The sequence below is a fragment of the Triticum aestivum genome, chromosome 4D, assembly GCF_018294505.1.
Source record: "Triticum aestivum cultivar Chinese Spring chromosome 4D, IWGSC CS RefSeq v2.1, whole genome shotgun sequence".
NCBI classification, from domain to species: Eukaryota; Viridiplantae; Streptophyta; class Magnoliopsida; order Poales; family Poaceae; genus Triticum; species Triticum aestivum.
The window spans coordinates 8,257,100-8,274,559 of NC_057805.1; the positions used below are offsets into that span (position 1 = coordinate 8,257,100).

The following is a 17,460-nucleotide window of genomic DNA, read 5'->3' on the forward strand; positions in this document are numbered from 1 at the left end:
CGAGATTCGATCGTCGGTATCCCAATACCTCGTTCAATCTCATTACCGGCAAGTCTCTTTACTCGTTCCGTAACGCATGATCCCGTGGCCAACTCCTTAGTCACATAGAGCTCATTATGATGATGCATTACCGAGTGGGCCCAAAGATACCTCTCTGTCATACGGAGTGACAAATCCCAGTCTCGATTCGTGCCAACCCAACAGACACTTTCGGAGATACCTGTAGTGCACCTTTATAGCCACCCAGTTACGTTGTGACGTTTGATACACCCAAAGCACTCCTACGGTATCCGGGAGTTGCACAATCTCATGGTCTAAGGAAATGATACTTGACATTAGAAAAGCTCTTAGCAAACGAACTACACGATCTTGTGCTATGCTTAGGATTGGGTCATGTCTGTCACATCATTCTCCTAATGATGTGATCCCGTTATCAATGACATCCGATGTCCATGGTCAGGAAACCATAACCATCTATTGATCAACGAGCTAGTCAACTAGAGGCTTACTAGGGACATGTTGTGGTCTATGTATTCACACATGTAATACGGTTTCCAGTTAATACAATTATAGCATGAACAATAGATAATTATCATGAACAAGGAAATGCAATAATAACCATTTTATTATTGCCTCTAGGGCATATTTCCAACAAAGACTAGCAAAGCTTAATGGGTAAGGAAGGGTTACAGTGGTGAGGTTGCAGCAACGACTAAGCAATGTATGGTGGCTAACATACGCAAATAAGAGCGAGAAGAGAAGCAACGGAACGGTCGTGAAGCTAGCAATGATCAAGAAGTGATCCTGAACTCCTACTTACGTCAAACATAACCCAGAAACCGTATTCACTTTCCGGACTCCGCCGAGAAGAGACCATCACGGCTACACACGCGGTTGATGCGTTTTATTTAAGTCAAGTGTCAAGTTCTCTACAACCGGACATTAACAAATTCTCATCTGCCACATAACCGTGGGCACGGCTCTCGAAAGTTTATACCCTGCAGGGGTGTCCCAACTTAGCCCATTATAAGCTCTCACGGTCAACGAAGGATATTCCTTCTCCCGGGAAGACCCGATCAGTCTCGGAATCCCGGTTTACAAGACATTTTGACAATGGTAAAACAAGACCAGCAAAGCCGCCCGATGTGCCGACAATCCCGATAGGAGCTGCACATATCTCGTTCTTAGGGCAACACCGGATGAGACATCCTACGAGTAAAACCAGACCTCGAGTTTCCACGAGGGGGCCCTGCAGTCTACTCAGTTCAGACCAACACTTAGAGAAGCACTGGCCCGGGGGGGGTTAAAATAAAGATGACCCTCGGGAGCGTGACTCCCAAGGGAAAAGAAGTAGGTGATAGGCAAATGGTAAAACCAAGGTTGGGCCTTGCTGTAAGAGTTTTATTCAAAGCGAACTGTTAAGGGGTCCCCATAACACCCAACCGCGTTAGGAATGCAAAATCAAGGAACATAACACCGGTATGACGGAAACTAGGGCGGCAAGAGTGGAACAAAACACCAGGCATAAGGCCGAGCCTTCCACCCTTTACCAAGTATATAGATGCATTAATTAAATAAGAGATATTGTGATATCCAAACATAAACATAATCCAACATGGAGCAATCTTCATCTTCACCTGCAACTAGCAACGCTATAAAGGGGCTGAGCAAAAGCGATAACATAGCCAAACAATGGTTTGCTAGGAAGGGTGACAAAGGTTAGAGGTGGTTTCATGGCAATTCGGGAGGCTTGAAAAGCAAGTGATAGGTAGCGCAGCATAGCGATAGAACGAAGCAACTAGCATAGCAATGATAGTAATGAGATCCAAGGTTACGGTCATCTTGCTTGAAATCTCGCTAGGAAGACGAACGAGTCCATGAAGAAGATGAAGCCACGAAGACGAACCAAGCGTAGACGAACGAATCCTCACGATCGCAACGAAACGGGAACTATCGAGAAGAAGCACACAACATGGCAAACACACCACACAAGAACAAGGCATGATTCTCAATCAAGTATGATGCATGACAAGGCTACATGAAGCTACTCATGGCAAGAGATGATGCATACAAGAGCAACACATCAAAGCAAGTTTAAATGAGGCCGGAAACAACATATAACAATTCCGGTAAGTCCTCATATGCAAATTTCGAAATTGGTCCAGATCTGAATAAACTTTATGTTCAAGTTGTTAAACAGCAAGTTAAGATGCACCAAGATGATCTACACGAAACTCTAGTCAAGTTACATATAAAGTTCATTTAATTTGGAGCTACGGCCTAGAAGATATGAGCAAAACAAGTTAAACATGGCATTGATGCAAAATACATTCAAACAACATGCATCAGGTTGCTAAGTTTAGAGCTATCAAACAACATGCTACAGGAACAGATCATAGTAAACAAAGGCATGTCATGAATCTACTAATTGTATAGAACAAGAGTCCCTTACTGATCACGAGCCAAAAAGGCACAGAAGATATGATGGCACCCATGTAAACATAGCAAGTAATATGACAGATTCAGACTTCGCAGAAAAACTGAGCATGGCATAAATAGAATTATGAAGGCATCTTTGCGAGCTCAAATCACCCATCACAAAGCATTTCATGGCATGTGAAGGCATCCAACAGTAAGATGGTATAATTATGAAGCTAAACATGGCAAGAGCAAGTTCATAGGGTGCATGGATCACTAGCAAAACACATGGCAAAACTGAACTTAATGTTAGCAGGCTGACAGTAATATTATTTAGCAATTTGAGTGCAAGATTACAACAAGCTACAGCAGGCTATAAATGCAACCAAGGGCATGGATGGATAGAGCATAACATGTATAACAAAACATCCTTAGTGAACATCTCCCGATTATGCATAGAATGACTTGTAGCAGCAGGTTTACATGACATCACAATGTTACAGTTACAGACTTAGCAAAAATGACTAAGTCACAGAAATCAGCAACATCATAGAGGCTATTTAAACAGATCATACTTGGTTGAGGATCATGCATCATACTTGTCATGCATCATGATTCTGTTTATGCCATGGTACGTTCTCTTGCTGTAAACGTCGATGACCAGCCAGCCAGCGACCGGCCGCACGCACCGCACGGCGCGGCGCCCATGATTGGGCTGGGCCACCGGTGATCGTTGGCGTGGAAACGTGCGGTGGTCCACGGCTCGTCGATCGGCGGCAGCGATCGACCTCCCGTGCGCAGCGACCTTCGCTTATCCCGCGGCCCTCCGAGAGTATCGATCTACTCTCCTTCTCGACTTCTCGAGTGCGCGGCAGGATAACGCTCTTGTCCATTCCCGAGGAATCAATCATGATGGATGACACTAGGGTTTTGGTTTGAGAGGGAGGATGATTGGTTTCCTTGTAGTTTGGCTTTTTGGGCGTGGATTATCCTAGATGGTTGGATAAGAAACCAATTAAGTTTTTCTACAACTTGCAATCAAATAATTATTGAGTTGGTTTCTTCAAGCGAACCTAAAGAAAGAACTCTTTTGGTCGGTTTTCCTATAAATACGTCACTAGTGAGTAGTGACCTTTTTAATTATTTTTGTTGGCTGAATTTTTCGTCCAAAACCAACTCTATGGACTGACCGGGAAACTAGGATTCACTAGTGAGTAGTACACGCCTTATGAATGGATATTATTACCAGAATATTCAGAAAGCAATATCCACAATTTGCATGCAGCCAGACGCTAGTCATTTTCGTTTGGAATCGTCTACTTGGCTTGATCTTTCAGCAAGCTTTTGCCGTTGGTGTCGTTGCACCAACAGAAACATGCAAATGTATGGTTCAGCTAGACATTCTCGTCGGAAACATGCATGCCTGCATGCACTCCCTCTCACCACTTCCAAATTTAATTATACAGGATAATATGTTCCGTACGATACATATGACATGATATATTTTCTTAGTTTCATTTTTGTTCGGTAGAAGTGCAGCTGCTATGCAATTCCAGCACATAGTTGAGTCTTCCTATGATCTCCTCTGCTGTAACGGTGAAGCCCTCATCCACCTGAAAACAAAATGCAAACTAACTATTGACCAGCATTGTATTCTCCTACTCCCTTCAGATGAATATAATACTTATGAACAGACATGATTAGCTTTTTTCCTTGGGGGAACATGCAGGATTGGCTAGATTGAGAATTATGTTTTTGTTCAATAAATACTGGTCATCAAAGATCAAACAAAAGATGCTAAACCATTTACAGACACTACCCTTTTATTCTCCAACCAAATATCACCATGTCAGCTCGTCGGTGCAGTCCATAAGAAATCCCCCGTAAATGTAGCTTTACGTGTCATCAAAATATATATGTGGGCTCTATGATAGTACGTTTCTGGAATTTTCTATGCATGTTGTTGACCATGTCTTGCAAATTAAGAAGCTTCCTCATAATGCGGGATAGATTATGCATTTTGTACGGAACATTAGTTAAGGCCATCATAGTACAACTATGATTTTATGATATCCGGGTTTTTAAAATTTTGTCGGGGCCAATTTTTGTTTTGTTGAGTGGTTCCAACTAGCCAAAAGAATGAATATAGATTTTAGTGTAAACAGCCCAGTTTAAAACAAAACTTTCAAGCATTGAAATCACATTGTCTTGGAGACATGAATGCTTTTCCGGTCCAAGCTGCTAATCGCTTCGGTTTAGCTAAATCTAAGTCATTTGAGGTTGTCTTATATCTAAGTCGATGCTCTCTAAGCTATCTGATATCCACATGTTGAGATACATGTAGAAGTGAGTATAGATATTTCGTGCCCTGCAACTATATTCGAAATAAATTATAATTACTAATATTTAGAATACCTCATTATGAAGCGAGTGCAACAATGGTTGGTTATCAATGGAATATACTCCCTCCGTTAACTAGATGTTCTAACTTCTTTCTGATTCAAATGTATATAAACGTGTTTTAGTGTGTTTGTTCACTCATTTTAATTTGTACATAGTCCATATTGAAATATCCAAAGGGAGTATCTTATAATAGTGAACAGAAGGGATATCATATCTGTTGGGTTGATGAAAAAGTCTGCCTAGGCACATTGATAAGTGGAAGGAGCTAGATATATTTAGACATGAATTTTTTTACTAAACTTTTATGTATATGAACCATTTGTTCCACGGAGATATTTGCTAGTGCTATCATCTACCTAGTGTGAATAATTTGACGGAAATGTGAAATCTGCAAGGAAGGAAAACTTGCCTTGGCCGTAATGGTTATGATGACAGTGCAGGCCGTGATGGGCATGACATTGGCATGGGTGACGGTGAGGTGGAGGCCCTCCTCCACCTCCGACAGCACCCTCACCACCACCCCCTTGACGTCGTGGCAGAGGATCCTCACCATGACGCCGGTCTCCGAGAAGCGCACCTCGATCTCCGGCAGAGGGTTCCCCGTAGAGGACGACCCCGACGAGGGCGAGCCGTTCTGGTCTGAAAGGGCGGCGTCGGCGTGGCGCGGCTTCTTCTTGACGAGTACCACGGTTTCGATGCTCCTGCTGCTGCGGCCGGTGGCTGCCTCGAGGGCCTTGATCTTCTCTTGCAGCTCCTTGACGTGCCTCGTCGCGTCGGAAAGGATCGTCGCCTTGTCCATCTGAATCATATGGATCTAGACTGAGATTTCTTTTCATGTGGAAGATGAACTAAGTGCAGGTCAGCAGGTGTTCAAAGTGAAGGGCGCAGGACCTTCTTGAGGCCGGGGATGACGGTGGAGAGCTCGATGAAGCGCTGGTTAATCTTCTCCCGGCGCTTCCGCTCCGCCATGATATGGTCCTGCGCGTACGGCGGCCCCGACGACACGGGCCCGGTGCCGGTGGGGCTCCTTGCGGCGGCCCTCCTCGTGGGCTGCGACCCGCCGTACACCGTCTCCGGGACGACAGGCCCGGCGCTGCCGCTGTCCAGTGTAGCGTCACTGGCCGGCAGCGCGCAGAAATTCCAGCTCATCACGGGAAGGCTGGTGCCCCCACCGTTCCTGCAAAGCTTCGGAGCGCACCTGGCCGAGTTCGGGGACGGGGGCCAGACGTGGTGCTCCATGGCCGCCGGGGACGGGAAATTGCCACCATAGCCTCCGCTACCTTCGGTGGTTTCACCGGAGCTCCCGCTGCTTGCCGGATTGGCTCCCGTAATCAGCTCTTCGAAGACAAGATGCTGTTCACGGAGCGCCTGAAGCGAGGGGAAGGCTGCGTCGCCGGAGTCGCCGTTGACGACCACCACTGGGTCTGGGTGCTCCTGCTCCAGCGTGTCCATGGCCCATTCCATGAACAGGGCCGAATCGTCCATGTTGCCCACGCTTAATTTGGATGGATGAAAATAATGGAGCCGGAGGAACCTTCTAATTATGAAAGAAAAAGCATGAACTGAACGTTAACCTCCTGAAAGATAGATGAAAAGTTCACGAGAACCTTCTAAACCAAACTGAATGTAATACTACAGAAGAAGAAGAGGAGAAAAAGATTTATGTATGTACGTTACTATAAGAGGAGTCTTATCCAAACCCAGTACACTACTTAAGACTTAATTACCTCAAATCTTTCCTAAGCTTGCAGAAGACACACTATGATTAGCAAGTCCCCTCGAAATTATTTAGTGAGCAGGGCTACCCAAAGAAGCAACGGAGAGGTCCTTATATAGATATAGGGCAGTGACAGTCGCTCCAATACTAGAGGCCTCTCCCTTTCCAAAGGCCAATAATGCATGGGAGAAAACAATCCTTTCAACCAAATCTGGTTATGTCGCCTAAATCAGGTGAAAATGATATTTTGCACCCCCTACAGTACGCTAGGTAAACTAAAATACAAGAGCTGATGTCCACGCATGATGTGTTGATTTGACCTAGCTCGTTTATCTAGGGTTTCTATCTCCCTCCCCTATCCCTTGGTGGCTAGGGTAAACTCTCCCCTCCAATCTTCGCCGGCGAGCCCATAGATTCGCCTCTCCTCTGCCTGCCGCTCTGGCGGCCGGTGGCGAGGAGAGGAATCCCAGTGCATCCGCTTAGGTCAGTAGTTTAAGTTCTCAGTTTTTTAGTCCTTGCTGATGCGGCGCTCGGGCGGACGGCGGCACTTCTTCTTCGAGTTTGTCTTCCGGGTTCCGACCCTCCTCGAGGTCGTCTATCTGAACGTAGTCGACGGAGCTCCGGTATATATTTCTGCCGTCTTCTTGGGACGATGAGGTTAGGGTTTCTTGTCATGTGGCGAGATTTGGTGCCAGGTGTTTCAGATATATTCAGGGGTTCAACAACGACGATGACTCCAGGGCGCTGGTCCTCAGGACACGTGCAGGAAGACTTCCCGGTTGTCACCGACAAGGTCAAGCCGGCTCTTGTATGGGAGCGGCAACAACGGCGCGTCGACGACTTGTTCTGACGGCGGTAGTGGTTGTTCGGTGGTCTTAGAATCTCAACGTAATTTTTATTATGTTTGAGGTGCTTTGTACTTCTGATGAACCTTAATAATATATCTGGATTATTTTCAGAAAAGAAAGATTTGACCTAACTCATTTATCTCTGGAGCAATATTTTTCATGCTAATTAATTCGTCACTGATCAATATCATAATTAATCTCCGCCGGGCACACGCACGCTCACGCACACAATATCTTTCATTTCAGAATGACACTTCGACAGAAAGGAACAGACAAGGAATACGAAAGATCTTTGGATGCCTTAATTTAATTAGTCGATTGCGGTGAAAATTGATTAAGTATGTCATAGATGTCTCGATGCTGATGTCTTATTCGTACTATGCTGAGTATTTTATCTTCACCTGCAACTCCACCAACTAATCTGCAAAATTAAGTGCAATGTGGAGCCACTGATAAATAATATGCATCAACTCGTCTTTATCTCTAAGCACTTGCAACCTTTACAAGTTAGAATGGATGGAAAGACACGGCTTGTAGATTCTAATTATATTGATGAAGACCAACAATTTCAAATGAATTCATCCATGTCTTAAATCAAGTTGTGAGGACAAAGTAATATTCGCCATAAAAAATCCATTAATAAATGAAATGTAAGACAATTTTCACATCATCCATTCCAATATTTGACAAGATATATACTCCAGCCATCCATACATATAGGGCCTAACACGCTTTTTGAGACTGCCTTTGACTATTCATAAGATTAATAGTATATGAGATGTATAATGTGAAATTATATCATTGGAAGCCCCTTTCACGCACGAATTTGATGGTAATGCTTTGTGTAACTTGCATGTCATATATTATTGCTCTAATATGTAGTCAAAATTAGCCTCAAAAAACACATTAGGCCCTATATATATGGAGAGAGGGAGTAGTTATTTTACAGAAGACTAGAGTTTTGATAAGTTCTTACAAGACACCGAGAAGGAGGCACGCCAGGTGTCCATACGATGGCATTGCTGAGGAAATATTCACACATATCTTTGATGCAGCATTTGACTTTGACATGGCCATAGTTCTCACTAGCAACTTGTGTAAGTATTTCTCATTGTAATGCAAATTGTTGTGATGGACAAGCTCGTCCATATGTGCGCAAACATAGAACCTACATGTCATATAGCACCAACTATCTGTTACCTACAAGGAAATTGAATTTGTTGGGCAGCTTGTTGGACCCTTTGCAACGATCCCCTTCTCCTAGTCTCGTGATGGCTTGGCCAAGATAGTCGTGCCTCCGTATCAAGGAACAAAGGTAAAATATCTTGCCCCCAAGATACAACAATTGCATGCACAAAAAAAGGGAGGCGTAAACACACAAAACTAGGTGCATAAGAAAAAAAGGAAACAGGACCGCGGAAAGGGCATTAGAGCCCCCCCCCCCCCCCCCACCACCACCACCACCACCACCACCACCACACATACACACAGTTTCATGCCATTTTGAGTTCCATTTCTAGCAAATAGTTGCTAATACTTCTAGTACTGAAGGTGGTTCTAAACTCTCCTTGGATTGTTCCAACTAAACCGCCTTCAATATTAGGAGTATCAGAGGTGGAATTTTCTCAAGAACCACTTTCAATTCTTTAGTACTATAGGCAAAACATTCCTGTAGCAATATGCAGGGTATCATTTAGTATATAGCTAAATAGTTTATATCCACCACTTTTATTTCTCTAAACATGCACGTACATGACTTCAATACTCCACTAATTATTTCTCTCCCCATGTATGTAAAATATTATTCTTGTCCTCTCTCAACAGGTCAACATAAAAAAAATCCTAACTGACACACATGTCACCTCATCAATCACATTACTTCTATTTCTCTCAAAATGCATATGAAATCTTGCCAAGGTCCACATGCATATGTACAAAAAAAGGACGGTGAGAACCAATCTAGGGTCTCTTTTCCTCCCCCATCCCTTGGTGGCTAGGGTAAACTCTCCCCTCCAAGCTTTGCCGGTGATCCTTGGGATTCGCCTCCCCTCTGCCTGCCGCTCTAGCGGCCGGTGGCTGGGATGGGAATCCCCGTGCCTCCGCTTTGGTTAGTAGTTTAGGTTAGGGTTTTTTAGTCCTCACAGGCGCGGTGCTCGGACGGATGGCGGCGTTTCTTTTCGATTTTGTCTTCCGGGCTCCGATCCTCCTCAAGTTCATACATCTAGATGTAGTCGACGGAGTTCCGGCGTAGATTCATGTTGTCTCCTTGGGGTGGTGTGGTTAGGTTTTCTCGTCATGTGTCGAGATTTGGTGTCAAGTGTTGCAGATCTATTCAAAGGTCAATGACGATGACTACGGCTCCAGGGCACTGGTTCTTAGGGTCACGTGCACGAAGACGTCCCGGCTGTTATCGACAAGGTCAAGCCGGGTCCGGTAGGAGAGTGACGACAACGGCTTGTTGGCGGCTCGGTCTGATGGTAATAGTGGTCGTTCGATGGTTTCGGAATCTCAATATAGTTTTTATTATGCTTTAGGTGATTTTTACTTCCGGTGAACTTTGATAATGATCTGGATCATCCCCCCCCCCCCCCCCCCCCCCCCCCCCCCCCCACCCACACACACAAAAGCATATGAAATGGTACTTATATTCTGTAGATACTTACAGCTATATAATAAATCATAACATGTATTTTCAGCTTTCATTTCTATATCCAAATTCCAAACAACCAAACCTGATTAAAATGCATTGTAATTCATTCCTACACCCATGCGCGCGAGACACAGACACATGGGTAACTCCATTATTGGATGTCACCTGTAGGCATCAGCCAACCAGACCGGCCGTGGAATCGACGATCTTTTGGGCTAAAGCGACGCGCCATTTTTGTCCGGATGATCCAACACGAAAGTAAACGCCTGATAATATACGCATCGGTCGCTACCTAGGCCGCACCCACGTCAGTTCTGCTCTCACGCGTGCATGTGGTAGTATCTAATTATCCACGACAAGTTTACAGCATGCATCACGTGCTCTGTACACAGCGCGCTGTGCAAATTGCGGCCGTCCAGTAGGAATCCGAGGCCTGTCAGTTCGTACTGTAATTATATAGCCCCTCCTTTGCTGTCACGAGGTGCCTTCATCACAAAGGGCAACGTTTCGCCCGTGCCTCTATTCTTTCACCGTTAATTTGTTGTTGTCATTATTACTTTGACATCGTACTCAACGTGCAGGGCTATTTTTTTTTTCTTTAACAAGCACACGATTTTCTTTTCTAAACAATGCTTGATGCACGACGTTTTATGCCCGATGGATGTTAGCTGTAGTAGCCATCCATCAGAGTATGTGTGCGGCTCAGAGCAAGTACAATAGCATGCAGCTCACTTACATGACAATTTTGCCTATGTGGAGGAGAGAGACATTAAAAAATGAGGGGAGTGAGCTCTCATGCAAGAGCCTAACTATATGCGGATTCCTAGGCCGATACTCCCTTCATTTCTTTTTAGTCCGCATATAAGGTTTGGTCAAAGTCAAGATTTATAGTTTGACTAACTTTATATTAAAAATTATAAACATTCACACTATGAAATCAATATTATCAGATGCACCATGAAACTTTTTTCATACTATATAGTTTTAGTATTGTAGATATTCATATGTTTTTATATAAATTTGGTCAAACTTTGTGTACTTTGACTTTGATCAAATCTTATATGCGGAGTAAAAAGAAACGGAGGGAGTACAATAAATATGAAGAAATAGATATAGAGAAGGTGAGAAAAAGTAGTACTCTTATAGCCAGCCTTCTAGCTAACCTTATTATATGAGTGACTATTAGTGTTGCCTCTATATGACATGGCAGCATCATATAGCCAGCAGTTGGCTATACTATTAACCATGCTCTCACAACCATTGATTAGAGTGTCGTGTGAACCATCAGGCAGAAGAGTGTCGTGTGCACAATCATTCTGAATTTTTTCTATTTGTGGGGCTAGTCACCGCAGCCAGATGTTAGTTTTCCACCTAAAAACCAGACAGCCTTACCTCATGATGAATCTGTTGTTCCAAGCAATTTTAAATGCAAATTTGACATCACAAATCTTTAGACAAAGATGAAAACGGTTAACCTTCTGGTTTAGTATTTGTAAAATGCACACTTCATATTGACCTACTCGAATATAACTCAAAAGAAAAAAATCGGTATAACATAAATTTCCAAAAAGATATGGATATCTACAAAACGGCAGATACAGGTCGATTGATCTATCTGCTCACAATTTTTCTCATTTCAAATTGTAAAGTATACCCATTACAAACCTCATGTTTGTGTCGGTCAAATGTACATACCAAGATGACAGCAAATCTAAGTTTGAATATATGAAAAAATATTTTGAAACAGAGACTTTGGGTCATGGTCAGATATTGCGAAACTGATGAAGTGTCCTGTCTATGTCTAAATAATGTATACATACAAAAATATGCATAACCATCAGCGTATCTCGTCAAATCCACTAAAACTAGAGTTGAAAACCCCCAGCCCTCTTCCGATTGGTAACTTGTGAAATAATCTTTTTTTAGTAGCCAGATAAATAATTAGGATTGGTTGATGAGTGTAACCCCATGATACCTTGATCTGGCAATGATCCTCGCACGAAATTAAAATATTTGACCTATCAAAATAGGGGGGGGGGGGGGGGGGCAATGAGAAGTAAATCAATTATTGTATCGCATGTCGTGATTGCAAGCATAGTTGCATGGGCACATTTGATCTGATGGGGACATTTTCCGTGCTCGTTTTTATCGATCTTTTACTCTCTTTTCCTTTTGTTGTTACTTGTATTGTTATTGGCTGCACATGCATGACAGCGAACCAGCTAATTATGATCCACGGGCGCAGCATCTTTAGGAAGAGCACTTGCTTGGTGTGGCATTTGATATAATTGTGTGTTACGTTGGCTGAAAAGGTGAAAACGATTGGTGGGGAGTGTAGTGAATTGTGTGTTTTTGATCTTTAGAAGTACATTTTGTGCAACCCATGCAACCAACTGAAAAACATTGTGGTATGACAGCAACTCTAGCAGACCCCGCATCCGGCGCAAACCCGTATAATTCCGCGATTATACGGGCTCGGCCCATTTTTCTGGCCAGACCAGAGCCCGCATCGATGTCCGGCCCGTAAAATTTTTTGCCGCAGCCCGCAAACGCAACCCCCGAGCCACTATAACTGCGGGTTTGCGGGGCAGATGCGGGTCGAAACCCTATCCTCCCGCCGCCGCGTTCCCCTCCAATTCCCCACCGCGCCGCTCGATTTCTCGCCGCCGGCGAGCCTTGAACCACCATGGCCGACTCGGGGGATGAGGCGGAGCGCCGCCGCCGCGCCAGATCTGACGCCGCGCGCAAGCGGGGGGCGCGTCGGTGGCTCAACCAGGGTGCCCGGCCGCCGCCGGCATTCGACCGGCGCGAGCTCGACGAGTTCGAGCTCGAGCGCGCCCGTCGCCGCTGCGCCTCCTCCGGCAACTGGTCCACGGGGAGCTCATCCGCGGGCGCATCGAGCTCGCGGCTCGTTCCGGTGAAGAGGGAGCCGGAGGAGGCCGTGCCCGATGCGCCGCCGCGCCGAGGCTTCATCGGACCCGAGGACTACCTCCCACCGGGGCAGGAGGATCTCCTCGAGCGCGTCGTCCTCGAGCGGTCCGCGAGGGATCTGGAGAAGATGGAAGAGCGCATCCGGCGCGAGCTCGAGTACGAGCGGCTCTTCCTCGAGACGGGCCTCACGGCATCACAGGCGCAGGCATCGAAGGAGGCCGACCTGCGCGTGATGAAGGAGGAGCAGGCGAAGCTCTTCGTCGACCTCGGCTCCGACTCCGACTGATCGCCGCCGATGGGCAGCTACCGCAGGAACTCCGGTGAGCTCAATTTTGTTGCAGTGGTGCGGTAGCGTAGGCCTTGTCTAGCATATCTAACCTTTATGTATGTATGTGGCGTGTATGAACTTATTATGCGAAGAAGAACCATGTATGCGAGCGAGCTCCGGCGATCTGTTGCTTAAATTTCTCGCGTGAAACAACTTTTTTAGGGGTTTGTTTGCGGTTTCTAGTCTGCCGCCGCAAACTTCGGCATGCATAACCGCCCCCGTGCGACCTGCAAACACATTTTACGGGTCGGCAAAATGCGGGGTCTGCTAGAGTTGCTCTGACTAACCCTAGCATATAAACATCATATACAACTAAGCCAAGTTGGAATGGACAACTTTTTATCTCATCTTAGAATTGCATTTCCGCTTCAACTTTCCCGGTTTAGTTGGTTTCAAGGCCTGGGAATGGATTAACCGTCATATGATTGACCAGCTATTACTAGCGGTTCCTGCTTGTTTCAGGCGAGTTGCAGGCTGCAATCTAAAGTTCTAAACTACTCTCATCCATTCCTAAATATTTGTCTTTCTAGAGGTTTCAAATGGTGACTACATACGGAACAAAATGAGTGAATCTACACTCTAAAATATGTCTATATACATCCGTATGTGGTGACCATTTGAAATCTCTAGAAAAACAAATATTTAGAAATGGAGGGAGTAGTAACAAGTTTTTGAAGTTAGCCTACCCGCAGGAGGTCTTGACCCTTTGTCCCACACGTTATACCATGTGTGTCACCGAGGGCATAAGGGGCAAGATGACTTGGCGTCTTGGCCTCATCACATCCTTCGTCTGGCTAAACACCGGCAGTCTGGTCAGGGTTCCAAAACTTCTTAGCTCAGCAGATTTATCACGAACATCTATGGTTGCAGCTATTAGCTACGTACTTTTATAAATTATACTCCCTTCATTCCTAAATATAAGTCTTTTTAGGCATTTCAAATGAAATACAACATACGGATGTATGTAAACATATTTTAGAGTGTAGATTCATTCATTTTGCTCCGTATGTAGTCACTTGTTGGAATCTCTAGAAAAACTTATATTTGGAAACGGAGTGAGTACTTTATAGTACGCTCGGGTGCAGCGGTGATGACATGGTCATAAAAGCTCTCCCCGGTCATGAGATTGGGAATAAACATGAATTATCTCCGGATTATGGGGAAAGTAGCTAAAGAAATAAAGAAATACTTCTGACATTTCTTGCATGAGTTTTGAAGAAAGGAAATCAGGTACGGTTACAGCCATTTTATGAATTGTTAGGAGTGGTAATTCGCCCTGATTAGCTTTACCCACTCACAAGTGGGCTACCCCTGCCATCGACATACCAACTTAAGCGCGACATATACAGTAATGAGATAACAAAAAATATATTTTAAAAGTAAGAATTTGTACGAACAGTTGTTGTAGGCGCCACTTTCCCATTGTCTCTGATGGTTGTCAATTATGCACTGTCAGGTGACGTGTTTCCCCAATTAATATTGGAATAATGCAGTGCACTATCTAGCTAGCATTAGGTGTATGTACAAGACAAACATTAGAGGCTCCCCCGCGTCGCCCCCCGCTCGGACGACTCGGGTGGCTCCCCAACCCTAGCCGCCGCCGGGGCCTACCCCATCTTCCTCCCCTCCTCCCGCCGCCGCCGGAGGACGCCGCCGGCTTGAGCCCGGAGGCCGATGGCGGTGGCGGGGGTTCTTCCTCCCTCCCGTGTCTCAGGGGTGGCGGGGCCCAAACATGCGTGGAGGTGCGCCGATCTAGAAGCGACGGCGTTGGCTTCGACGGCGGCGGCGGTCGGCCCTGCCTCGGTCCACGAGCGGCGGCTGGCCTGGATCGGACGGCGGCGCGATGCGGTCTTCGGCGGCATGTCATCTGGCTTTAGATCGGCGGCGGCGTCGAGGGCCTGGTGGACTGCTTGGCGGCACCCATGGCAGATCTGATCTGGCCGGTGTAGCCAGTGGTGGTGGTCATCTTCTTCGTCGGTGGTGGCCGGCCAGAAGCTTGGTGATCGGATCTCGAGATCCATCATATAGTCCCGGCTGCGAGTTGGGGAGACATGGTTGTCGGTGAAAACTGAGCCGACGGCAGGCGATGGCGGCGTTCTACGCCGTTACCTTGATGAAGGCATCGTCGTGTAACTACTGTCAACCCACTCGTGCTGCTCCGGGGGAAACTCTAGGATCTGGTGTTCCAGATCGGACGATGGCGGCACTGCGGTGTCGTTTCTCTTTTGGGAGCATCGTTTGTGGAGCAGCGCTGGAAGTCAGAGACAGGAGGTGGAGCGGCTTCGTCTTGCACGGAGCTTCGGTGGAGATGTCAAGTCATGCCTGACCGACAAGTGCTATGCTTTGTCATGTCTTGTCGGCAGGTGCTACGCACGACAGATCTTCCAAGGACTTCAAGCTGTGTCGGCTGGTGGTACTTGGCAGCATGGCGCTGAGGTGTATCATTGGCGACCGCGACGTGCTCAGCTGTTTGCGCGCAGGGAGGAGGTGTCGTTGGGCGCCGTGGTGGCGTCGACGATAACTAGACCGAGCAAGGTTGATGCATCAGTACAGTTCTGAAGATGGAGCGGTGGCAGTTGGCGGCGGCGGCTTCTGAGAGCACGCCGGACCAGTGTGTGCCCCAGACCCGGCAAGTGGCTAGGTTGGGGTCTCAGGTCTTAGATGTTAGGCTTGGCTGCGATGTCTGTTTGGTATTAGGCTCAGGCTATCTGCGCCCCTTCATCAACTGGATAGGTGTAGCGATATTTGTTGCTTAGACGGCGGCTTTAGTCTTACTGTTATATGACTTTATAAAGTCTTGTGAGAATAATTAATAAAGTGGCCGTATGCATCGCCCAGATGCAGAGACCGTGGGTCATCCTCCTTTTCTAAAAGAACAAAACAAACATTAAAAGTGTGTTTGGTTTTTTTGGCAAATTCAGGATGTGTCTGGTATAGTGCATAGAGGGTTCATAAGCTAAAAAATTCCCTACTCAATCCACTTTTGAGTATTTGGTAGGAAGTATGGGCCGTACTTCGCTATCAAGTCAAGAAAAAAGGCCCGTAGCCACGCTGAGGCCGTTTGCTGTCCAGCATGCACGGATCTAACCCACGAAGCCCAATCCACCTACCCCGTGACACACGAAGCGGCATGTCTTCCCCTCAAGCAAACCCTCCTCTCCTCTCGTGTCTCCCGAGTAACACCTCCAGCCGCCGCGAATCAACATGTGATTGAATAGTTAGAGGGACTATGGTATCCCCAGCCCATCAGGGTTCAAGTCCTAATGCTCGCATTTATTCCTGAATTTATTTCAGAATTTTCGGCGATGCGCATTCAATGAGAGGAGATGCTTCCGTCGACGACGAGGTGCCTACGGTGACTTCGTAAATTTCAAGAAGATATGCCGGCTCTGTCTTTCGGAGGTGCTCACAGAGGTAGGGTGTGTGTGCGCGTGTTCATAAGGTGAGTGTATGCGCATGTATATGAGCATTTGCGTTTGTACTGTGTTTAAAAAAAACACCTCTAGCAGCCATCTATTGTACCCGAGGGAAGACATCTCCGGCGATTGAACTCCGACGACCTCTCCTCCTTTGGTCGCCGCCACCTCCAGGTACTATGTGGGCTACCTCAAATGCAGTCTACCAAACACAATCACGGCTCGGCATCCGTCAGTACATATGTAACTACCAAACACCTGCATGTGCATGTACTGAGCATGTCTCTAAAGGAAACAACTATGCCAAGGTGAGAGCAGCTACCAAACACACCCAATTGCTCAATTTGGTTACACCTGATATTGCTTTGGACTTTACCTGGGCACCGTGCCATTTTGTTTTAGATGACGAACTACCTTTTGCCTTTAGGCTTTATATGTAGTCAAGCTGACGAAAAAACCTTTAAGGATATTTTAGACGCAAAGTAATTATGTGTCTACTTTTTCTCACGTATTTGTTAGGTCCCTCGGATGTACTAACGATTACAAAAGTAGGTTATGTTTTTTCCAGTAGCTGCCTCTGCAGTACCTCCTCCCTCAAGAAAAGTTTAGGATTCTTCTGCCTCTCGTCGGCGTCGCCGCCGGTCCCCCTCGTCTCTGATGGCCTGGGCTATATTTTTAGATGTTTCTTTAAGTTTTATTAGGGTTTGTGTCCTGCTCAGGAAGACGAGTCGGTGGCGTCTCCCTGAAGA

General features: G+C 46.1%; 1 protein-coding gene across 1 annotated transcript; it reads right to left on the reverse strand.

Annotated features, from left to right (window-relative positions):
* Positions 1-3,629: 3,629 nt before the first annotated feature.
* On the reverse strand, positions 3,630-6,611 carry LOC123099362 (transcription factor bHLH25). The gene is made up of 4 exons (XM_044521532.1): positions 6,549-6,611; positions 5,713-6,358; positions 5,231-5,620; positions 3,630-4,031 (listed from the first exon to the last, which is right to left on the reverse strand). Exons 2-4 carry the CDS (start codon positions 6,304-6,306, stop codon positions 3,933-3,935), a joined length of 1,083 nt encoding a protein of 360 aa, XP_044377467.1. The 5' UTR covers positions 6,307-6,358; positions 6,549-6,611; the 3' UTR covers positions 3,630-3,932.
* Between the last annotated feature and the right edge of the window lie 10,849 nt (positions 6,612-17,460).